The following is a 22,525-nucleotide window of genomic DNA, read 5'->3' on the forward strand; positions in this document are numbered from 1 at the left end:
GCCAATTTAGTGCTATTGGCCACAAATCGCTGACGTGGAGGCCATCCATCCTACATGGCATCGACGTGAACAAATTTTAGGAAGATTTTGAATATTCTTCTTATTTATGATTTCTCTTTATTATTTTTTCTTTTTCCTTTCCTTTTTCCTTCTGGTGTTAGGCGAGGGTGGTCCTTGCCGGGGGCTAGCTAGCGGGGGCGGCCCTCGCCCGACACTAGATGAAAAAAAGAAAGGAAAAAGGAAAAAACTTACTAAAAATATTCATAAAAACATTAAGAAATTATCAAAAATTGTCTACGTAAGCATCGGTGGCGCCACGTAGGATGGATGTTGGCAGCCCCAACGATTTCCAGCCAATAGGATTGAATTGGCAAAAGATGAAATGTCTAAGACTAAATCACCAAAATTAAAAGGTTTAAGACTGAATTGGTAAATGTACAAATAATTTAGGACTTTTTTTTAATGATAATTTCCCCTCAAAATGAGCAATGCAATCCTTTGTTCTTGCTCCCTTGGAATTGTAATTGGCATGTTGCCGCAGAAATGCAATTTGGTATCATGGAGTTTTAACATGACCACTCATTGTGCTAGGGCTAATCGGTTTCGAGATGGATGGTTCCCACCCTGGAACCGAAAACCTTCCATTAGGGATCGGTTTCACAAAATGCGAACCGCACACCAACTGTTTATTCCAGGGATCCACTCGAGAACTAAACCACCCGTCCGGTCTGGTTTCCGGATGGATCCATGGAACCTGTCTTACCGGGCACCAATATCAATTAAAAAATATACGCTAGTAAAACCACGAGAACCTAGTCAAAATTCAGGGCCTTGATAGATCAAAATATTCGAGAGATTGGGATATTTGTAGGTGCAAGATCCAACGAAAAATCACTGAAGTTGAGAATACTTTTATAGAATCACGATTTCCTTGTGCTGCTAGTCCTCCAGATTCGCCTGCCTTGACAAGCCGGACTAGCCAGGATCAGCACGAACAAACCATATACAACTTGAAAGGATAATCCCTTAATCAATACTTCCCAAATTAGTCTACCTATATTTTCTTATCATTGCATCAACTGCTGCAAGAGATTAAGAGAGTAATGTTACATTCCTCTCTTCAGTTGAAGCGAGTGAATATTTCTTTTGCTTCGAAGGAGAGAAGGTAACAATCTCACTATTTGGATAGAAAGCACTGACGCAGGGATTTTCATTCATTTGCCACATCCGAGCTGCATGAACCCCACTTTTCTAATGTCTATTCCTCAGTGAGTAATCCCCACGACCAGTAATGGAAAAGCCCTTCACTAATCAAACGGTTGGGGCCTTTTTTTAATTGTTCATCAAGCGATCAATTTTCGATTTTTTTTTTTGGGTTGGTCACGCCATAAGCCTCAACCATTACGTACCAAAAAAAAAAAAAAAAAGCTTAAACCTTGAATATGAAGTTATTTTATCCAGAAATCTTTCAGCTTGTACCTATTCCTCCAACATCCTCCCTAGGAGAGGGCTACCCAGGGATGTACAGAGGGAGGTCGCTTATGGAAAGTGGCAGCAAGGGATGCTAAACAGGCCACCCACTCAGGCAGGTCATCAGAAAATACTAATTTGAGGGAGATATCTTCAATTTAAAAAAAATTATATATCTATATATAAATAGGGCCGGTCCGGTTAGTTCGGTTGGATGGTTCCCACTTAAAACCGGAAACCGAACTGGTACTCACCGGTTCTAGCAAATTGGTTCCAGTAAATTGGAATCGGGAACCGGACCAATACCTGACGGTTATCATCCAAAATCAACTAGTTGGGTATGGTCCGGTCCGGTCCAGTTTGGATGGATCCCGACTTTTTTGCTCACACCTACATCGTGCCCAATACTATATGGCTTCTCTGCAAGTAACTCTAATTTTATCAAGTCGACATCCTTAATAGATCAATTCTCGAGATTCCGAGTTATTATTTTTGACTTCAAATTCCCAGAGGCTAATGTTAGGTTTCTAAACTCCCTCAACCCCTTTGGGATCTCCTTGTCGAATATTTTAATTTGATCCTATCAACGATGCAAGAAAGTAATAGAAATTCGCACAACACAAGAATTTATGTGGTTCAAAGGCGGAGATGTTCCGCCTACCTACGTCCAAGGGCATTGCGGCCCTAGCCTGGTTTGGGCGAAGGCCTCACTCCCCCGCATCAGGCGAGGACGTGGACTGAATTGGTATAATTGCAATTGGTTTATGAATTTTTTTATAATTGCGCAATCATGACAGGACTCGAGGAAGAAGCCCCGATTATCACTGTCCGAACTCTGTACTCTCAGTCACAGTCACAATTAGTCGGACAAGAGGAATGACCCGTGAAAGACAGGATCCTCTTAGCTAGGCACTCCTCGGGCCTGTGTATTCGGGAACCATCAACTAAGGGCCGAGTATGACATGGGTGGGATGTATATTGACCCCTTGCCCTTATCATTAAAGGGAGCCTGTGGTTTGAATCTTCATAGTTCAGATTTTCTCTTATGGAATCTATGATGCACCTTGCCAACTTCCACTCAAATCCTATCAGACGTAGCAAATGGCCATGAGCACCATTGTTGGTCATGTACAATTTTCTACCATGTTATGAAAAAACTTATGAACCGACCACCATAGAAGTAAGGGCAATGTTAGCACAACCGTTTTTGGATTGTGAGAGTAACAGAATGTTGTGATTCATAAATTCTTGAAAGAGTGGACTAATTATTTTATTTTTTATTTTTATGTGCCAAAAAATAAACTGTCAATTTCACATTAGTCACAAAATCATTTCTTTAAAATAATCACGTTTGGTTTTCCATTTCGTGTTTTCTAGGGTTGGTAGATAAGAACATAGCACTGTCTCTCTAGCCTCTGTGAGAAGCAAAGATTCTGGTTTAGTCCAACTTTGTCTTGACTTAGGATCACACCTACCACCAACCCCACCTCGCATATACCTTGGCCTTTTCCCTCCGTAGCTGGGAATCTGAATGGGGCTACATGAATTAAGTTAATGGCCGAAAAGGAAGAGACAAGAAAGGCCAATATACGAATTTTGAACTTTGGACGACTCCGGACCAATTACCAAAGCTTGGAAGTTGAATGGGATTGGTCGTCTCTGTGTTCTTTTTGTTCTGTGTACTTTAAACAGAGTGTGCCTCGTGTCGATTTTGGGTTTTACTTAGCATCAGAGAGAGAGAGAGAGAGAGAGAGAGAGAGAGTTTGAAGCTGAGTTGCAATGGAGAGTACCAACCAGCATTGCATGATTCTGTTGGTTTTAGTTCTAATCCTCACTTGCAATGTTATTATAGCTTCCTCTTCCTCACCAGCCACAAAACGTTTTCATTTCAATGTAAGCGCTCTCTCTCTCTCTCTCTCTCTCTCTCTCTCTCTCTCTCTATGTGTGTGTCCGAACGCGTTCACTACTTAACTAGCCCTTCTATCCTACACTATGCTCTATTTGTTTCACGGAAAATAAATAATTTGAAAAATATTTTCCTACAAATGATTGCTCGTATCGCTTGAAATAATCAACCAATGAAAAATGTTCTCATTACCGATAATTTATGTTTAAACATTTTCGTGGACGATGAGAATGTTTTTGTTCATTTACTTTTGTAAGTCACATAAGAGATTAGTTCCAAATTTTCGGTGAAATAAGCGGAGCCTACATGTTGTTAAATATACCAGAAAGGAGAGAAAAGAATGTGAAGAGCTTGAAACTCATGCACTGCCATTTCCAAAATGTACATGCAATTTAGGTGGAGTGGAAACAAGTGACTCGATTGTGCCACACAAAGTCACTTCTGACGGTGAACGGTGAATACCCGGGGCCGACCATCGCCGTCCACGAAGGCGACCGCGTCGAAGTCGAAGTCACCAATCGCATTGCCAAGAACACCACGATCCACTGGTAAGATATTAAAGCATGCTTGCACACATTTTCAATTGGTTTTTGCTATGTTGGAATGCTCATTAGTTTCCTCTCTATGCACTTTTCCCTTACTCATTATTTTCTCTCTCTCTCTCTCTCTCTCTCTCTCTCTCTCTCTCTCTCTCTCTCTCTGCATTTAATAAAGACTACGTGACATATTTATCGGTTCTATTCTATGACTATCTAGTATAACATATTGATAAATAATATGCATAATCAAAGGAGATATAGAGAATATCCTAGATATATGCACCATCACAAGTGGTAGAGAAAATCAAGAGAAATATCTTAAATATACCTAACCGCACGAAGATATCGATTTTCTGGCACGCAAGTTCTCTTTTACAGACACTAGATATGCAAAAGGATGAAAAAATAAGTCGTAAATTGGAGACAAAAACAATACAATGAAAAGCTATTGCGACTGTTTTATGAAATGAATAAATTGATGCAAGAGAAAGAAAACTTAAATTTATATATAGGGAGACATTTGTAAATGTCATAGATAACATGAACGAAGAAACACCAGCACACCACATGCACGTTATCCCTTTTTTTTTCTTTATGTGCTTATGAATTAGAAGGATTCAAGAGAGAGCGATGCAATTTGAGGTCAATAAGTTCATAGATGCGCATAAACACAATTTAGGAATTGTCGGTATCTCCTCTATTAATTGTTTTCAGGAATAAGTGCGGTAGAAATTTTGAAACTTGTCGCGAAAGTGCAATTTAGTCCTGAAGTTTTTAAAAAGTACAATCAAGTTTTAAAACATATTAAATTTGTGAAATTAAGTTTCTCCATTAACTCCGTGGCTGACGAAAAATGCTAACTAGCTTTTTAATTACTTTTGATACACGTGGTGCTGATTTGATGCCCTCCAAGCGCCACACCGGAAAAATGTTGATAATTTTGTAAAAAAGAGAGTAGAAGATTATGATAATTAACTGAGCAATCGATCTTCTTGTAGAATTTGGGCTTGACTAGCTTCCCTAGAACTTAAGCTCTAGATTAGGGTTGAATTCTTTTAAAGAAATCCCAAATTTAAATCCAATTTGAATTCTGCCTTAAACATTTTTTTTCCCAAAAAATAAAAAACTTTAACTATAGTTCCAAATCTTCATTGCGTCCAAAAACACGACTGCTTTTTTCAAAATTATAAACTTTAGGAGGCTACTATTGTTCCATAAGAAGGTAAGGATATTCACGAAGACATAGATTCTGTGAATCTATAGCACCAAGACATAGGTTTTGATAATGAATCTTTGACCGACCCTAATGTTGATAGTTTTGGAGTAATCAGTGGCAATTTTTCGATGCGTGGCGGATGTGGAACTATAGCGGAAGCTGGTAATGTTTTTAGACAAAAAATAGTCCTAGCTATTGTGATTGAACATAAAGTTGATGTTTTTTAAGCGAATTAGGCCTTTGGATTGAACCACCGAGCTTAGACTAAGAAGTGTTGGGGTTGTTCGACATCGGTTGTAAAAGGGGTTGGTTGTCTATTTATAATAAGTGTGAGGAAAAACTTTATCTTTTGAGATAGCTTTTGAAATTAGAGACGCTCAAGACTACCCAATACTGGTATCAAAGCTCAAGTTACCAACAAGTCTGGACCCAACAGTCATAGGGAAGGAGCCATACAAGTTGTTGGGCCTTCGACCTAGGCTCGATGTGCGAGGGAGAGATTGTTGGGGCTATCCCACATCGGTTGTGAAAGGGGTTGGTGGTCGGTTTATAAGTGTGAGAGAAAACCCTATCCTTTGAGTTAGCTTTTGGACGAGAGAGGTTCGGGAATGCGCACGGTTGGCTTGTTTGACGAGGTGCTCAACTTAGATCCCCTTCCGTGCAAAGGGATCTAGTCTCGGATCACCAACGCCGACACGAGTCTCCGGCTCTTCCTTTGTCGATAGATGTTCTTCCAACTGCAAAATCCCTGGAAAAATCAATCAAAATTGATTGAAGAAATGATCAACTATAGATGTGTGAATTTCAATTGGGGCCGGCTCTTACCTTCTTTTTGACCCAAAAGCCAAAAGGGTCTTGGATAAGTTCTTGTCCTATTAACGAAAAGTGCCTTAAGAAGGCGGCTTCAGAAAATTCCTAATTCCGTTAACATGAACCTTGATGTTGCTTGAACAGAGTTTAGGTACATAAACTATGGTCGGATTTTGATAGTTCTGTGGTCAACGAGCAAAAATCTTTTCATTTTTCACAGTAAAGCTAGTCAAGTCTCGTCGGCGGAATTCAGCTGCAATTTCACTTATGCAGAAGCCCTTTTGTTCTTGTTCATTTTGAAAAGCTTATGAATGTTAATGATGTCTTGGGCATAGGCATGGAATAAGGCAATTGAGGACGGCATGGGCGGACGGACCGGCCTACATAACCCAGTGCCGCATAAGAGGAGGGCACACCTACACTTACAAGTTCAATGTGGTGGACCAAAGAGGCACTCTTATGTGGCACGCCCATTTCTCCTGGCAAAGAGCTTCCGTTCACGGCGCCTTCATCATCTACCCCTGCGCGCCCTACCCATTCTCACCCAAGAATCAAGCTGAAATCCCCATCATTTTCGGTAAGTCCCCGCTATCTCATTATATAATACCCTTTAGATGTGTTCGAACACGTTGAGTTTTTCCACCGTCCATCTTAGTTCGATATGCTTCAGATGATCATGTGTACATACATATCTTTATGTAAGTCCTTATGTACTTACATAAGAGAAATTGAAATTCAAACTCGTTTCACGCGTGATGCCATCCAATCTGTTCGATATCAAATTTGTAAGAACCATTATCAAGATCTCGTATTGATTAATTAATCATGTTCGGTAGATTGTTGAAGTAAATCTTTAACATGAGACATCAATTATTAATATGAGACATCAATTGTTGAGCCCACATCTCTACTTTTGCACAAAGTGCATATGACAGTATCTGTCAGGTCTACTTCTATGTTCAAGAACTTTGACCCGCATCATGTTTGACCCAAACCATAGGTGAATGGTGGAATGGGGATGTTGATGCGGTGGAAAGTGAAATGATGTTGCTTGGTGGTGGCCCTAATTCCTCGGATGCTTACACCATCAATGGCCTTCCAGGCCCTCTCTATCCTTGCTCCGCCAAAGGTACCATAGGACTAATGCCTTATTAATCAAATGTTTCAGAAACAACTTCAATTATCTCCAACGGCTTGCTACTCTGCAGATACGTTTGTCCAGGCCGTGGAGCCGGGCAAGACGTACATGCTCCGGATCATCAACGCTGCGATCAGCAACGAGCTGTTCTTCGCGGTGGCCAACCACACGCTGAGGGTGGTTGAGGTCGACGCGGTCTACACAAAGCCCTTCTCGACCCCGGCCATAATGATCGCTCCCGGGCAGACCACGAACGTCCTGATCACAACGAACCAAGCACCCGACCCCTCGGGAATGTTCGCCATGGCAGCCACTCCATACCTCACCTCTAGTTTCCCCACCGACAATACCACAACAGTGGGCTTTCTACAATACAAAGGCCGTAAATCAGGTAACAAGAACGCTAAACCTAGTGTTGTGGTCCCTAATCTTCCCAAAATGACCGACACACCCTTTGCCACCAAGTTCTTGGGCAAGCTCAGGAGCCTTGCAACACCTCAGTACCCATGGAGGGTCCCCAAGGCGATTGACAAGAGAGTGATCACAACCATTAGCCTCAACCTTCAGGATTGCCCGCCAAACCGAACTTGCAAGGGCTACGCCGGGAAGCGGTTTTACGCCTCGATGAACAACCAGTCCTTCATCCGGCCACTAATGTCGATCCTCGAGGGGCACTACAAGAGCTTCACCGCGAGCCAGATGTTGGCCTCGAGCTTTCCGGAACGGCCCCCAAAGGCGTTCAATTTTACCGGAGTCGACCCCGTCGCGGAGAACATGAATACCGAATTCGGGAACAAGCCCCTGGCGGTGCCGTTCGGCACCAACTTGGAGATCGTGCTCCAGGACACGAGCTTCCTTAACCCTGAGAACCATCCGATCCACGTCCACGGCCACAACTTCTTCATCGTGGGGCAAGGGTTCGGGAACTATGACGCCAAGGTTGACCCCATGGGCTATAACCTCGTGGATCCGCCGGAGAGGAACACGGTGGCGGTCCCCGTCGGGGGATGGTCCACGATCCGCTTCAAGGCGGATAACCCGGGGACTTGGTTCATACATTGCCATCTTGAGCAGCATACTTCATGGGGCCTTGTCATGGCATTCATTGTTCCTAACGGGCCCGGGGCCTCTCAAAGCTTGCTGCCTCCACCTGATGATCTTCCCTCATGTTGAGGGTCTTGAGAATGCCCTTGCAAAAGCCATTATTCCAATCGATACTCACTATCTTGGAATAATGACACAAATGATCTCCAAACTTTGGCTCAATATGTAATATGATCCTCAAACTTCAAATTTGTTCCCTGTGGTCACCGAACTTTAAGTCAATGCGCAATATCGTCCATAAACTTTTAACTTGTTCAATGTTGTCTCGGGCTTTTGATACATATTCAATTTAGCTCATGGACTGTATAAAAATGTTCAATGTTGTCTCTAAACTTGAATTAATGGAAGGACAACATTGAATATTTTTCATACGATCTAAGAATTAAATTGAACATGTACCAAATGTCTAGGGACAATATTAAATAAGTTAAAAGTTCATGGACGACATTGTACATTAAAGGTTCGGGACCATATGAAACAAATTTAAAGTTACCCATTTAGCGATCATTTATATCATTTACCTAATATCCCTTTTTTTTTTATGTTTTTTCTACCCCGATGGATCGGTCAATTGGTGATAATGGTGGAAAATCAATTGTAACAACGAGGAGTTAGTGATTGGGTTTGTTTAAGTCTCGTTATGTAGAAGACGATTACCCTTATAATAATATATGTATTACTATCCAAATTGTGATTTTCTTGTGGCTCAAGTAATGGTTTTGCAACACTTAGCGTCTCTACACTCTAGAGGTGAATTCCGAGAGCGTTTGACGGATCGCCAAGCCGGCAAGAACGATTCCCTTGCCAGGTGATGCTTGTGCTTAGCCAAGCCATATGGATCGCAACTTGACTTTTCATCTTCTCTTTGGAGAAGCCCTCTGACAATCGCGAGGCCCAGTGAAACGTCAATTTCTTGCGATCTCTTTTGGGCCCTTGTCTCACGGAAAATTGCATATTTTTCTATTGGTGATTACTCAAGCTTTCTTTCGTACTTTTTTTTTAAGGAAAAATTATATAAATAGTCCATGAATTCTGATTCAATATGCAATATCGTTCTTGAACTTTAATTTATTTAGTGTGGTTCCTGAACTTCAATCCAATGTACAATATTATCTATGAACTTTTAATTTATTCAATGTGATCCTTGAACTTTTCGTACTTATCCAAATTAGTCCTAATACTACATAGAACTATTTGGAGAAATATAAAAAAAGTTCTAAATCTATTATAATTGTGCTAATTCAGTCAAAGACTTTTTTTTTTAATCGATTAGATCTTAAATTTTTTGCAATTGTGCCAATTTATTCCATCCAACCAATTTGGGTTGGCCGTGTTGACGTGGACGCCGACCAACGACATAGTATTTTAATATATTTTTTAAAAAAATTATTTTGTTTATTTTGTTTATTTTTTTCTCCCTTTTTCTTCCTCTAGCCGGCGAGGTCGACCTCGCCCCACCACGACGAGGCTCAACCCCACCTAGCAACGGTGAGTTTCCTGTCAAGACCGGCCGATCAAAATTGATCGGATGGACTGAGTTGACATATTTGTAAAATATTTAGGACTGAATTGAAAAAAAAAATTAGGATTGAATTGATATAATTATAATAGACTTATGACGTTTTTGGTAATTTTTCCCATTTGCACAGAGAAAGCAACCGAATTGTTGATCGGTAGCCAAATTATGACATCGATTATAGGTCATCCTATATCCACCTGAGGAAGGTCTTAGTCAATTCCTGCTAAATGATCAACTTTGGCGCTTCTCATTAACGGCCATCGCCATTCCCAGGAAAAAATATCAATTTCATAATTACTGCATACAACCAAAACGATTGTGGGCCTACTCCTGGACGGCATTTCCTTTGACGTCGAACCATGTTATTCCCTGCCCCGGAGATCCTGCGATTTCGTTTCCAGAGGATGACGACACTCTGCTCTGTTTCTGATTCCCATCTTTCCCTCCTCTGCCCACTGATATAACTCGTCTCTGTCTGTGAAGTAAATCTTCTTTGCCTTGGTTTTTGCTATTAACTTGTTGTGTAGTGTCTTGAATCTGCAATTGAGAGGGGAAGAGCGGGAAAAAAAAAAAAAAAGATGTGGATTTTTGGGTGGAAAGGGCCTTCTGGATACTCTGCTCGCTCTACAGCTGAAGAAGTCACTCAGGGAATCGATGGAACTGGTTTCACTGCCATTGTCACAGGTCTGGTTATAATTTTCTCCCCTTTTCTCAGCTTACTCCCTTTCTTGAGGAAGATGATCGTGTAAAAATGTTAGCTTTAACACTTTCAGGGGAACTTAATCATGCTTCCTTAAAGGGGTTTGTGTCGAATTACTGGTACAGGGAGACTCTTGATTTGCCTGTCATCTTTGCGAAGAAATCAATGTTCTGTTGCCGGAATTGAACTAATTTAAGAATTGGCTGTCTGTTGGATTGCTGCTTGTGGAATGGTTGGGGTTAGTCTAGCATGGGTTCAGATATTGTAAACTGGTGGATGCAGATGATTCAGGAGAAAATTATGATTGGTTGCGTTAGGGTTGATTCGGGATGGTCTTGCTTTCATAGTTTGATATCTAACCTTGCGACAAAAATGAAAATTTTGGTAATTGTCTGGTCCACATGTTTCGGTTGTGCTGTAATTCTTTCGAAAAGGACCAGTCATTTCATTCTCATTCTTAGATCACTTGTTGAAACGTCAAAGCATTCCACTTATTGAAAATTTTCAAATGAAGATTATGTCATTTTGTGTTTGCGGGTTCGGTAGGGTAAATTCCTAGATGTACAAGCTGATGTCACCGACCTCTCTAATGACTTTCAGGGTATAAGTTATTTCCTGTCTTTCATGATGACCTTCATACCCCTGTGTCCATATGGCTTGAGATGCCAATCTCTATTCCTTCCAGTTACTTCAATTTTACAGAGGATCACTATGCTTTCAGGTGCCTCTAGTGGTATTGGCGCGGAGACTACAAGAGTTCTTGCTTTACGTGGAGTCCATGTTATAATGGCTGTGAGGAATGTGGATGCTGGTAGGAGTGTCAAAGAAGCGATACTTAAGGAGCTCCCATCTGCTAAGATTGATGTGATGGAGTTAGATCTCAGCTCTATGGCATCTGTTAGGAAGTTCGTGTTAGATTATCAATCATCTGCTCTTCCCTTGAATCTCCTTATGTAAGAAATCTTAATCATTTCACCAAAATGTGTTATGGCCCTAAACATTCAAAAAACTGTCAATTTCTCTTGATTGCCATCTTGCAAATGCTGAATGAGGAGTCAATATGCCGAGTGCTTTTTAATTTCACACTTCTGCAAATTTCTGCATGCTCCTGATGATTTGTGCTTGAGTTGAGCACTTGTTGGATTACATGTTAGGGATGCAGTATGGTAATGTTTCTTCTCTTTGGAAGTAATAATGCAGGGGTACTGGCAGGTCCCTTTGCGCTTTCCCAAGACAACATAGAACTACAGTTCGCAACAAACCATATAGGTATGTCCTATACAAGTTTCATTCATGGATTTCCATGACTGACATCCTTTTGTATTAGATTATACGAGTTGTTTTTACAAAGCATCAAGTCTCGAACTCTGGATCAATCAACCTACATTAGCATTAATTCTTACAATTTTTGATATTGTTGAGGAACTTGTATAACAATCCTTGTTATTTCAGTCTTTGCAAAGACGTGTGCGAGTCGTAATGCTTACCTTCTCCTGAAATGTTTTTCAAGGTCATTTTCTTTTGACAAATCTTTTGTTGGAGACCATGAAGAAAACGTCCCAGGAAAGCAATGCAGAAGGGAGGGTAGTTAATGTTTCCTCATGGGGTCACCACTTTGCATACCGTGAAGGAATTTGTTTTGAGAAAATCAATAATGAATCGGAGTAAGAAAAGACAGCCATATCTGAAGGATGATTCTTTGTTTCCTTCTATTTTCAGGGATATAGCAGTCATTTTTCAGTCTGGCACATCCACTTTATTCAAGTCGGATTTTGTTGATGCATTAAAAGTACGTGCTACTTGCAGGTACAACACTATACAAGCCTATGGACAGTCGAAGCTCGCAAACATATTACATGCTAATGAGCTTGCAAGGCGCTTAAAGGTAAGGTTCAAATATATATTTTCTATTCTTCTAGTTCGCATTCGCATAACCAGAATGCTTGTCTTTGTTTTTTCTCGTCCTGGAGACTATCACTAAAATTGTAGTGATCATGCATGTTACATGACTCTGATTCTGGTTGTCAAATGCTATAGCGTTTTGTGTTCTGCATATCTGCACCTCCTTAGACCCTTCAATATCGGAGCCCCATGCACTGGGACGCCCTTATATTTTCTTGAGTTTTCTGTTGCTCAGTGTCCATTTCCATGACACATTCCCTCTCGTAGTCGTGATTAGATGTAAATTGATTTTTGCTTGATCAAACAGGAAGAAGGTGTGCAGATAACTGCTAATTCACTTCATCCTGGAGCTATAGTGACCAATATTGCTCGCCACCATAGCATTCTCAATGGTAAATCCCCATGCAGGGCGAGTAGCCTTATTGATGCCATGGCTAAGAAATGCGTCCTGGCATCATGATAAAAGTTTGTTCCACGTGCAAACTTGTCATATGAAGGACTTAAATGAGAAGCTTGTTCTCAATTGAGCAAAAAGATTTTGCTTTTTTAGATATTCGACTTTCAGATATAAGAACGTGGTCAAATTTATTGACGTTCTACCCATTTTAAAACTTCTTATCTTTAATTCAAGCTTTCTTTCCTCTGGCTTATGCAGTATTTTCTAATCTTGGGAAATTCTTCGTAAAAAATGTTGCACAGGTATGCCAATTTCTGCTCACATCTGCAGTCATCGTGACAAAATTTCCTCGACATATGAGCCTTTTTATCCATGTCACTCACTGAATTTGGTTGCTCAACAAAAATAAATGCAGGGAGCGGCAACTACATGCTATGCGGCTCTGCACCCACAAGTGAAAGGGATTAGTGGCGAATACTTCGTGGACAGTAATAAAGCCAAAGCAAGCTCTCTCGCGCAAGATGCAGAACTGGGTAGGAAACTATGGGATTTCAGCACGAGCCTGACTGATCCTAAACAGTTGGGTTGTTCTGCTTGAACAGATTGTCTGTTGTTCTTTAAGTGGAGAGGACCGAGTCATTTCTGAACTATATGTGTAGATGCCATATGTTGTTAACTCACTCTGAACTATATGTGTAGATGCCATATGTTGTTAACTTCACCGAGACGAGCATTTGAGTCAAACATGGAATAAAGTCTACGCTCATCGTCGAGTTTGTCTGATCAGATAGTTGGCAAACTAGGAGATGATGGAATGAGTGCATTACTGTTTTTGGATGCTGCAGACTGTAGTAGTCTATACTGTTACTTCTTGATTAGCGTCCTTACTCCTTAGTTCTTGATATTTCTAAAGACAGTCTTGCCTCTCATAGCATGAGGGAATCACAGAAAACCAAGTTGCCGAAAGGGAAAATTGGTGTGGACACTGTACTAAATGTCTGGAAAACAAATTGGTCTGTGAAAGCGCATTTAGATTTGGCTCTCTGACATAGTTAACATTAACATGCCATCACTTGATGAGATTTCTTCCCGTGTTCCAATCATTTTGAAGCTATCTTTCTTCTTTTGAGACTAGTACTACCACTTTTGGAAAAATTGTAAAGAAAATCCTAAATCTTTTGCACTTTTGCTAATTTAGTCTTAAACATTTTAAGGTTGCCAATTTAGTTTGAAAAATTCACCTTTTGCCAATTCAGTTCTATTGGCCGGAAATCGTTGATGTGGAGACTGTCCATTCTACGTGGTACCGACATGGACAAATTTTAGGAAGATCTTAAATGTTCTTCTTATTTATGATTTCTCTTTCTTTCTTTTTTCGTTTCTTTTTTTCCTCCGGTGTCGGGCGAGGGTGGTCCCCGCCAGAGGCTAGCTAGCGGGGGTGGCCCTTGCCTGACGCTGGAGGGAAAAAAGAAAGAAAAAAAAAAAGGAAAAAGGAAAAAACTAACTAAAAATATTCAAAAAAAATTAATAAATTATTAAAAACTAACTACGTAAGCGTCGGTGGCGCCACGTAGAATAGATATTGGCAATCTCAACGATTTTCGGCCAATAGGACTGAATTGACAAAATGTGAAAATGTTTAGGATTAAATTGGCAAACTTAAAAGATTTAAGACTGAATTGACAAATGTGCAAACAGTTTAAGACTCTTTTTTTTTTTATTTAATAATTTCCCCTCAAAACATTCAATGCTATCCCTGATTTCTCTTTGCTTGTTGAGCTAGTTTGGTCCTTTTTCTCGCTCCTTCGGAATTGGAATTGGCCTATTTCCGGGGTGATGCAATTTTGTATCATGGAGGTTTGACATGTCCACTCATCGTGCTAAAGGTAATCGGTTCCGGGATGGATGGTTCTTACCCTAGAACCGAGAACCATCCGTTAGAGACCGGTTTCACAAAATGCGAATCGTGAACCACCAATTCGTTTCATGAATCCGCCCGAGAACCAAATCACCAGTCCGGTCTAGTTTTCGGATGGATCCATGGAACTTGTCCTACCTAGCACTAACATCAATTTAAGAAGATACGCTAGTGAACCAAGGTCCTGTAGAGTAAACCGACAAGAACCAAGTCAAAATTCAAGGCCTCGATAGATCAAAATACTCGAGAGATTGGGATGTTTCTAGGTGCAAGATCCAACGAAAAATCACCGAATCTATGAAGTACAATGAAGCCGAGAATACTTTTATAGAATCACGATTTCCTTGCATTGCTAGTCCTCTAGATTCGCCTGCCTTGACAAGCCAGACTAGCCAGGATCAGCATGAACAAACCATATACAACTTGAAAGGATAAGCCCTTAATTACTACTTCCCAAATTAGTCTACCTATATTTTCTTATCATTGCATCTGCTGCACGAGATTAACAGAGTTATGTTGCATTCCTCTCTTCAGTTGGAGCAAGTATTCTATTTCTTTTGCTTCGTAGGAGAAAAGGTAACAATTTCACTATTTGGATAGAAAGCACTGACGCAGGGATTTTCATTCATTTGCTCCATCGGAGTTGCCTGAACCACACTTTTCCAATGTCTATTCCACAATGAGTAATCCCCTCGACCAGTAATGGAAAAGCCCTTCACTAATCAAACGGTTGGGGCCCTTTTTTTTAATTGTTCATTGAGCGATCAATTTTCGAATTTTTTTTAAAGGTTGGTCATGCCATAAGCCTCAATCATTATGTACAAAAAAAGTTTAAACCTTGAAGATGAGGTTATTTCATGCAGTAATCTTTCAGCTTGTACCTATTCCTCCAACATCCTCATTAAGCAAGGGCTACCCAGGGATGTACAGACGGAGGTCGCTTATGGAAAGTGGAAACAAGGGATGCTAAATAGGTCACCCACTCATGTAGGTCATCAGAAACAGAAAATACTTCGTGGAATTTCTGGGAGTCACGTGAATCAAAATTTGAGGGAGATATCTTCAATTTTAAAAAAATTATATATCTATGTATAAATAGGGCCGGTTGGGTTAGTCCGGTTGGATGGTTCCCACCTAAAATTGGAAAACGAACCGGTACTCGCATGTTCCAGCAAATTGGAATCAGGAACGGGACCAATACCTACTTGTTACCATTCAAAATCAGCCAGTTGGGTATGGTACGGTCCGGTCCGGTTTGTATGGATCTTGACTTTTTTGCTCACACCTACATCGTGCCCAATACAATAAAGCTTCTTTGCAACTAACTCTAGTTTTTTCGAGTCGACATCCTTAATCGATCAATTCTGAGATTCAAGAGTTATTAATTTGGACTTCCGATTCCCTGAGGCAAATGTTGGGTTTCTAAACCTCCTCAACCCTTTTGGAATCTCCTTTGTTTGGATGCCCTCCTTTTGAGCTTATCCTGTAAGGACCCTTAATATTTCGTCAACGAAATTTCTTTCCATAAAAAAAAAAAATCCTTTGAGATTTTGAGGATTTCCATAACTTCCCCTTATTTATTACGCTTGAGCTTGGCAATGTTGTCCGTAGATCACACGCTAAAATAAGCCTAAATTAAACTATCATAAATCTTATGAAGATCAAAAGGGCAATAAGAAGATAGCATATTCCTTTTTGTTAATTTAGACAAAACATTAACATGGAAAGATAATGCAAAAATTTGGGAAAAACGTAATTATGAAATTTGTGGATAGTACCGGAAGACAAATCTGACTTAGTTAGAGAGAGTTACTTGAGTAGATTGAACAAATTGATAGTTTAGGGAACAAAATGATTATTTAAAAATATTTCGAAGACCAAGTTGAACAAATTAAAAGTCCGAGGATAGCATTGCATATTGGCTCAATGTTTAGGGGTTATACGTGTAAATTTCCCTTTTATTTATTAAGGAAAATATGCAAGTGTTGAGGTTGATGTCTTGTATTCTGTTATCCAAGAGATTATGAGGCGGTTCCGAAAGACCCCCTGCGACCGGACAGCACGGGGGTCCCGCTCCCCGGTGAGCGAGTGGGGGTCCGAGGGGGCCGCCCCGGCGGGGGTCGCGGGGGCGGCGCCCCCGAGCCGCCAGAGGCATTTTATGTTCGGTTATAGAAAGATTTCTATGGGAAAATTAAATATTTTAGGCTATGTGGGCAATTTTGTAATTTGTGCCATGTAGGGTTTCGCTATATATATTTAGGGCGAAATAGTTCTCTATGATATAGAGAGGGTGTGAGAAAGAGCGGCTGTACACTTTTCTACGTTATTAGTGAAACAGATCTCATCTCCCCGTGGACGTAGGTAAGCGGAATATCTCCGTTGCCGAACCACGTAAAATTCTTGTGTTGTGCGAATTTCCATTACTTTTTTGCATCGTTGATAGTATCGAATTTAGATATTCGACAGTAAGCAATAAGTTGTAGCCCAAACCAAAGAGGGCTACAACAAAGTTTATAGGTGACTTTTGCAACCCATCCATAAAGATGCCAATTGGGCCACATAATCTGTGCCCAACCGAACAAAGACCAAATTCCAGATTCGAACGATGAAATCAACTTTCCAGTGATGATTAAGATGGAAGGAAGTATTAATGTCCCTTCTGAACCAAAAGTTAAAGAATGTATATGCATGTCACGTCTTTTTCTCTTTTCCAATTATTCTTTTGGTAGGTCTCATATGCGAACCAAGTAATTGGTAAGTGTCCTATGCGTATACTAATATAATAAACCCCGATTCTTAGATAAATACCATTCAAATATTTGCTAATTCTTTTATGGATTTACTCATTGGTGAATATGGACTTTGGTCTAAGATCAAAGGTTAGAACTATAAAATAGAAGAGGTAACTAGGAGCCTGGAAAAATTTGCATTTGGTTTCTCCAAGTCTAATGCCATGTGAAATTATGTGGATTACTAGCAACTTATTCTATAATTTTAAGCCGTTAGAAGAATGCGTGATTTAATGTTTAAATGCTCGTAATAGTATCTTTTAAGGTTCAAATACTCTTCTGATTCACAATGATTAACTTCACAACTATGGATGTGATAGGTAACAATATGGTTGGTGGAAAGAAGGAATGTGCACTACATGTGTTCATACTGAGGTTAATTTGATGCGGTGTTTGAAAACTTGCAAGACCTTAAAAATTACAGAACTATACAAAACGCGATTACTATGTGAGAACGGTTAATTACAACATTGGCAAGAACAAACAAGTCAATTTTAACTGTATTGATGTATTATCAATAAATTAGGTGAAATGACATTCTTCCAATGCTAGACCTGTCAAATGGGTGGGTCTTTGACCAAAAAAAAAAAAAGGGTGGGTTGGATCTTATTGAAAAAAGTCCGACCCGCACAGCGCTCGATACTTTAAGGCTACTCTGCAACTAACTATAATTTTAACGAGTTGACATCCTTATTACTTAGTCGATCAATTATGAGATTTCAGAGTTAATGTTTGACTTTCGATTCCCTAAGGCTAATATTACTATGATATGGCATTAGAACACACTAAAAGTTCATATGGTGTTTGTTGACATCTTAAATTTTTTTGTGATTTTTCTAACAATAGAGTGGCCAAGAGTTTGATACGGGTGTGATTGACGAAATACGAGACTGAAAATGCATTCTAAGCCTCAAAAGTGTTTTTTTTTTTTTTTTTGTAAAAGGAAAAACTGGCCGAAAAGTTGTAATATTGATGCATTTTTGCCAATTCAGACTGTACCGATTAAGTTCTAAACATTTTCACATTTTTTTATTTGAGTCTATCCAGTCAATTTTAGTGAGAAATCACCGATGTGACACCAATCATCCTATGTAACGTGACTAGTGTAGATGTATAATATCATCCATGAATTTTTCATTTATTCAATGTGATCTATGAACTTTTGATGCATATTTAAACTAGTCCTCAAATTATATCAAAATATTGGGAAAAAATACCAAAAAAGTTCTAAATCTATTGCAATTGTGCTAATTAGATTTTTTTTTTTGCTGATTTGACCCTAAATCTTTTGCAATTGTGCCAATTCAGTCCATCCGACTAATATTGGTTGGCCCCGCCGACGTGGATGCAGACCAACGAGATAATATTGTAATATTATTTTAAAATTTTTTTATTTGGTTTATTTTTTTTGTTTTTCCCATTTTTTTCTCTTTTTTTCTCCCCTTTTCTTCCTCTAGCCGACAAGGTCGACCTTGCCCTGCCACGAGGAGGTTTAGCCTCACCCAGTAGTGATGAGGTCCCTATAAGTACCGGCTAGCCAAACATAGCTGGATGGATTAAATTGATATAATTACAAAAGGTTTAGGATTGAATTGACATAATTATAATAGATTTATGGCGTTTTTGATAATTTTTCCATTTGCACAGAGAAGGCAACCGAATTGTCGATCGGTAGCAAAATTATGACATCAATTATAGGTCATTCTATATTCACCCGGAGGAGGTCTTAGTCCATTCCAATTAAATGATCAACTTTGGCATTTCTCATTAAGGGCCATCGTCATTCCCCGGAAAAACATCAATTTCATAATTACTGCATATAACCAAAACGATTGTAGGCCTACTCCTGAACGGCATGTTCTTTAATTTGCTGCCCCTTTTAAGTTGAACAATATCATTTCCCGCCCCGGAGACCCTGCGATTTCCAAAGGACGATGACACTCAGCCCTGTTTCTGATTCCCATCTTTTCCTCCTATTCCCACTCTAATTGCTAATCTAGACATATAAATGCAGCGAAAAAATTATAGATCTACATACCCATAAGCGTAACAATATCTCAATCATCATATATAAACATTTACGCACGGATTGCACTAGATCAACATATCCCAGAATGAACTTGTATCACTGATCTGAGAAGCGTATCACGATTAACAAACATACCTCAATTTCCATAGATTAAGGGCCTCAAAATGCTAGTGAGAAAACAATCTGGATCAGTCGAACGATCATTCTTGGAGAGAGTTTTTCACTGAGAAAGTTTTGGAGAGAGTTTTTTGTATCGAATAATAGAACGACGTACGTCCAGAAGAAGAGGATATACCTTCTCTCTTTGTATCATAAATCTGCCTTAATTGCAATAAATTATCGCAACAAAGGCAGGTATTGATTTTCCCTTAATGGGCGCAATCATTCCCAACACACTGATATAAGTCTTATCTCAGCCTGTGAATAACTCTTCTTTGCCTTAGTATTTGCTATTAACTTGTTGTGTAGTGTCTTGAATCTGTAATTAAGAGGGGAAGAGCGAAACATAGATGTGGATTTTTGGGGGGAAGGGGCCTTCTGGATACTCTGCTCGCTCTACAGCTGAAGAAGTGACTCAGGGAATCGATGGAACTGGTTTCACTGCAATTGTCACAGGTCTGGTTCTCCCCTGTTTTCGGCTCACTCCCTTTCTTGAGGAAGATGATGGTATAAAAATGTTAGCTTTAACACTTTCAGGGGAACTTAATCATGCTTCCTTAAATGGGTTTGTGTCGAATCACTGGTACAGGGAGACTCTTGACTTGCCTGTCATCTTTGCAGAGAAATCAACGTTCTGTTGCCGGAAATGAACTGATTTAAGAATTGGCTGTCTGTTGGATTGCTGCTTGTGGAATGGTTGGGGTTAGTCTAGCATGGTTCAGACATTGTAAACTGGTGGATGCAGATGATTTAGGAGAAAATTATGATTCATTGCGTTAGGGTTGATTCGGGATGGTCTTGCTTGATAGCTTGATGTCTAACCTAGTGATAAAAATGAAAATTTTGGTAATTTTCTGGTCGTAATGTTTCGGTTATGCTGTAATTCTTTTGAAATGGAACAATCATTTCATTCTCATTCTTGGATCACTTGTTGAAACGTCGAAGCGTTCCACTTATTGAAAATTTTCAAATGAAGATTCCGACTTCTCTAATGACTTTCAGGGTATAAGTTATTTCCTGTCTTTCATGAGGGTCTTCATACCCCTGTTTCGATCTGGCTTGATATGCTAATCTCTATTCCTTCCAGTTACGTCAATTTTACAGAGAATCACTATGCTTTCAGGTGCCTCTAGTGGTATTGGCGTGGAGACTACAAGAGTTCTTGCTTTACCCGGAGTCCATGTTATAATGGCCGTGAGGAACGTGGATGCTGGTCGAAGTGTCAAAGAAGCTATACTTGAGGAGCTCCCATCTGCTAAGATTGATGTGATGGAGTTAGATCTCAGCTCTATGGCATCTGTTAGGAAATTTGCGTTAGATTATCAATCATCCGCTCTTCCCTTGAATCTTCTTATGTAAGAAATCTTAATCATTTCACCAAAACATGTTATGGCCCTAAACATTCAAAAACCTGTGACTTAATTTCTCTTGACTGCCATCTAGCAAATGCTGAGGGTGGAGTCATATGCTGACTGCTTTTCAATTTCACGCTTCTGCAAATTTCAGCATGTACATAGCTCCTGATGATTTCAGCTTGAGTTGAGCAATCGTTGGATTACGTTTTAGGAATGCAGCATGATAATGTTTCTTCTCTTTGGAAGTAATAATGCAGGGGTAATGGCATGTCCCTTCACGCTTTCCCAAGACAACATAGAACTGCAGTTTGCAACAAACCATATAGGTATGTCCTATGTAGGTTTAATTCATGGATTTCCACGACTGATATCCTTTTTTATTAGGTTAAATGAGTTGTTTTTTCAAGGCATCAAGTCTCAAACTCTGGATCAATTTACCTACATTAGCATTCAATTTTTGATATTGTTGAGGAACTCGTATAACAATCCTTGTTATTTCAGTCTTTGCTAAGATGTGTGCGAGTCATAATGCTTACCTTCTCCTGAAATGTTTTTCAAGGTCATTTTCTTCTGACAAATCTTTTGCTGGAGATCATGAAGAAAACGTCACAGGAAAGCAATGTAGAAGGAAGGGTAGTGAATGTTTCCTCAGGGGGTCACCGCCTTGCATACCGTGAAGGAATTCGTTTTGAGAAAATCAATAATGAAACGGAGTAAGAAAAGAAAGCTCTATCAAAGATGATTCTTTGTTTCCTTCTATTTTCAGGGATATCGCAGTCATTTTCCAGTCTGGCACATCCACTTTATTCAAGTCAGATTTTGTTGATGTATTACAAGTACGTGCTACTTGCAGGTACAACGCTATACAAGCCTATGGACAGACGAAGCTCGCAAACATATTACATGCTAATGAGCTTGCAAGGCGCTTAAAGGTAAGGTTCTATTGAAGTATTATCCCACGTCGCTTGACAACGGGTCATGAATATTCTTTATGTTCACGTGGTCTCCCTCCAACTATTGGCTTAAACTTTTGGATTGAAATTTCTAACATAATATTAGAGCCAGTATTATATCTTCGTGAATGATAACGGAGCCCCATGCACGCCGTTACATTTTCTTGAGTTTTCTCCTGCTCAGGGTCAGTGTCAATTTCCATGACCCATTCACTCTTGTATTCGTGATTCCCTGTAAATTGATTTTTTGTTGATCAAACAGGAAGAAGGGGTTCAGATAACTGCTAATTCACTTCATCCTGGAGTTATAGTGACCAATATTGCTCGCCACCACGGCATTTTCAATGGTAAATCTCCATGCAGGGCGAGTAGCATTATTGATGCCATGGCTAAGAAATGCGTCCTGGCATCATGATAAAATTTTGTTCCACGTGCAAACTTGTCATACGTAGGACTTAAACAAGAGGCTCGTTCTCGATTTCGCAAACGGATTTTGCCTTTTGAGATATTTGGCTCTCAGACATTAGAACTTGGTCAAATTGATCGCCTTTCTACCCATTTTAAAACTTCTTATCTCTAATTCAAGCTTCCTTTCCTCCGGCTTATGCGGTACTTTCTAAT

At 39.8% G+C, this 22,525-nt stretch overlaps 3 protein-coding genes and 1 long non-coding RNA gene across 5 annotated transcripts; 3 read left to right on the top strand and 1 right to left on the bottom strand.

The window, feature by feature from the left end:
- Positions 1–3,249: 3,249 nt before the first annotated feature.
- Positions 3,250–8,252, top strand: LOC115732115 (laccase-1-like). The gene is made up of 5 exons (XM_048280258.1): positions 3,250–3,363; positions 3,773–3,924; positions 6,277–6,518; positions 6,942–7,070; positions 7,150–8,252. Exons 1-5 carry the CDS (start codon positions 3,250–3,252, stop codon positions 8,250–8,252), a joined length of 1,740 nt encoding a protein of 579 aa, XP_048136215.1.
- Positions 8,253–9,034: 782 nt separating this feature from the next.
- Positions 9,035–22,366, top strand: LOC115731755 (short-chain dehydrogenase TIC 32, chloroplastic-like). Of its 2 annotated transcripts, XM_048280261.1 has the most exons (7): positions 9,035–9,091; positions 19,904–20,052; positions 20,720–20,951; positions 21,198–21,277; positions 21,511–21,664; positions 21,805–21,883; positions 22,167–22,366. In XM_048280261.1, exons 2-7 carry the CDS (start codon positions 19,947–19,949, stop codon positions 22,317–22,319), a joined length of 804 nt encoding a protein of 267 aa, XP_048136218.1. In that variant the 5' UTR covers positions 9,035–9,091; positions 19,904–19,946; the 3' UTR covers positions 22,320–22,366. The 2 variants fall into 2 exon arrangements, with proteins under 2 accessions (XP_048136218.1, XP_030518286.1); XM_030662426.2 differs by lacking the exon at positions 9,035–9,091 and having other exon boundaries at positions 19,855–20,052.
- On the bottom strand, positions 10,155–20,017 carry LOC125315420. Its single transcript, XR_007198671.1, has 2 exons — positions 19,895–20,017; positions 10,155–10,217 (listed from the first exon to the last, which is right to left on the bottom strand). It is a non-coding gene; the product is annotated as an uncharacterized LOC125315420 (long non-coding RNA).
- On the top strand, positions 10,222–13,328 carry LOC115733718 (short-chain dehydrogenase TIC 32, chloroplastic-like). Its single transcript, XM_048280259.1, has 8 exons — positions 10,222–10,386; positions 11,124–11,355; positions 11,592–11,671; positions 11,913–12,066; positions 12,209–12,287; positions 12,612–12,696; positions 12,960–13,003; positions 13,117–13,328. Exons 1-8 carry the CDS (start codon positions 10,281–10,283, stop codon positions 13,297–13,299), a joined length of 963 nt encoding a protein of 320 aa, XP_048136216.1. The 5' UTR covers positions 10,222–10,280; the 3' UTR covers positions 13,300–13,328.
- Positions 22,367–22,525: the final 159 nt, after the last annotated feature.

Source organism: Rhodamnia argentea, chromosome 6 (genome assembly GCF_020921035.1).
Source record: "Rhodamnia argentea isolate NSW1041297 chromosome 6, ASM2092103v1, whole genome shotgun sequence".
NCBI lineage: Eukaryota > Viridiplantae > Streptophyta > Magnoliopsida > Myrtales > Myrtaceae > Rhodamnia > Rhodamnia argentea.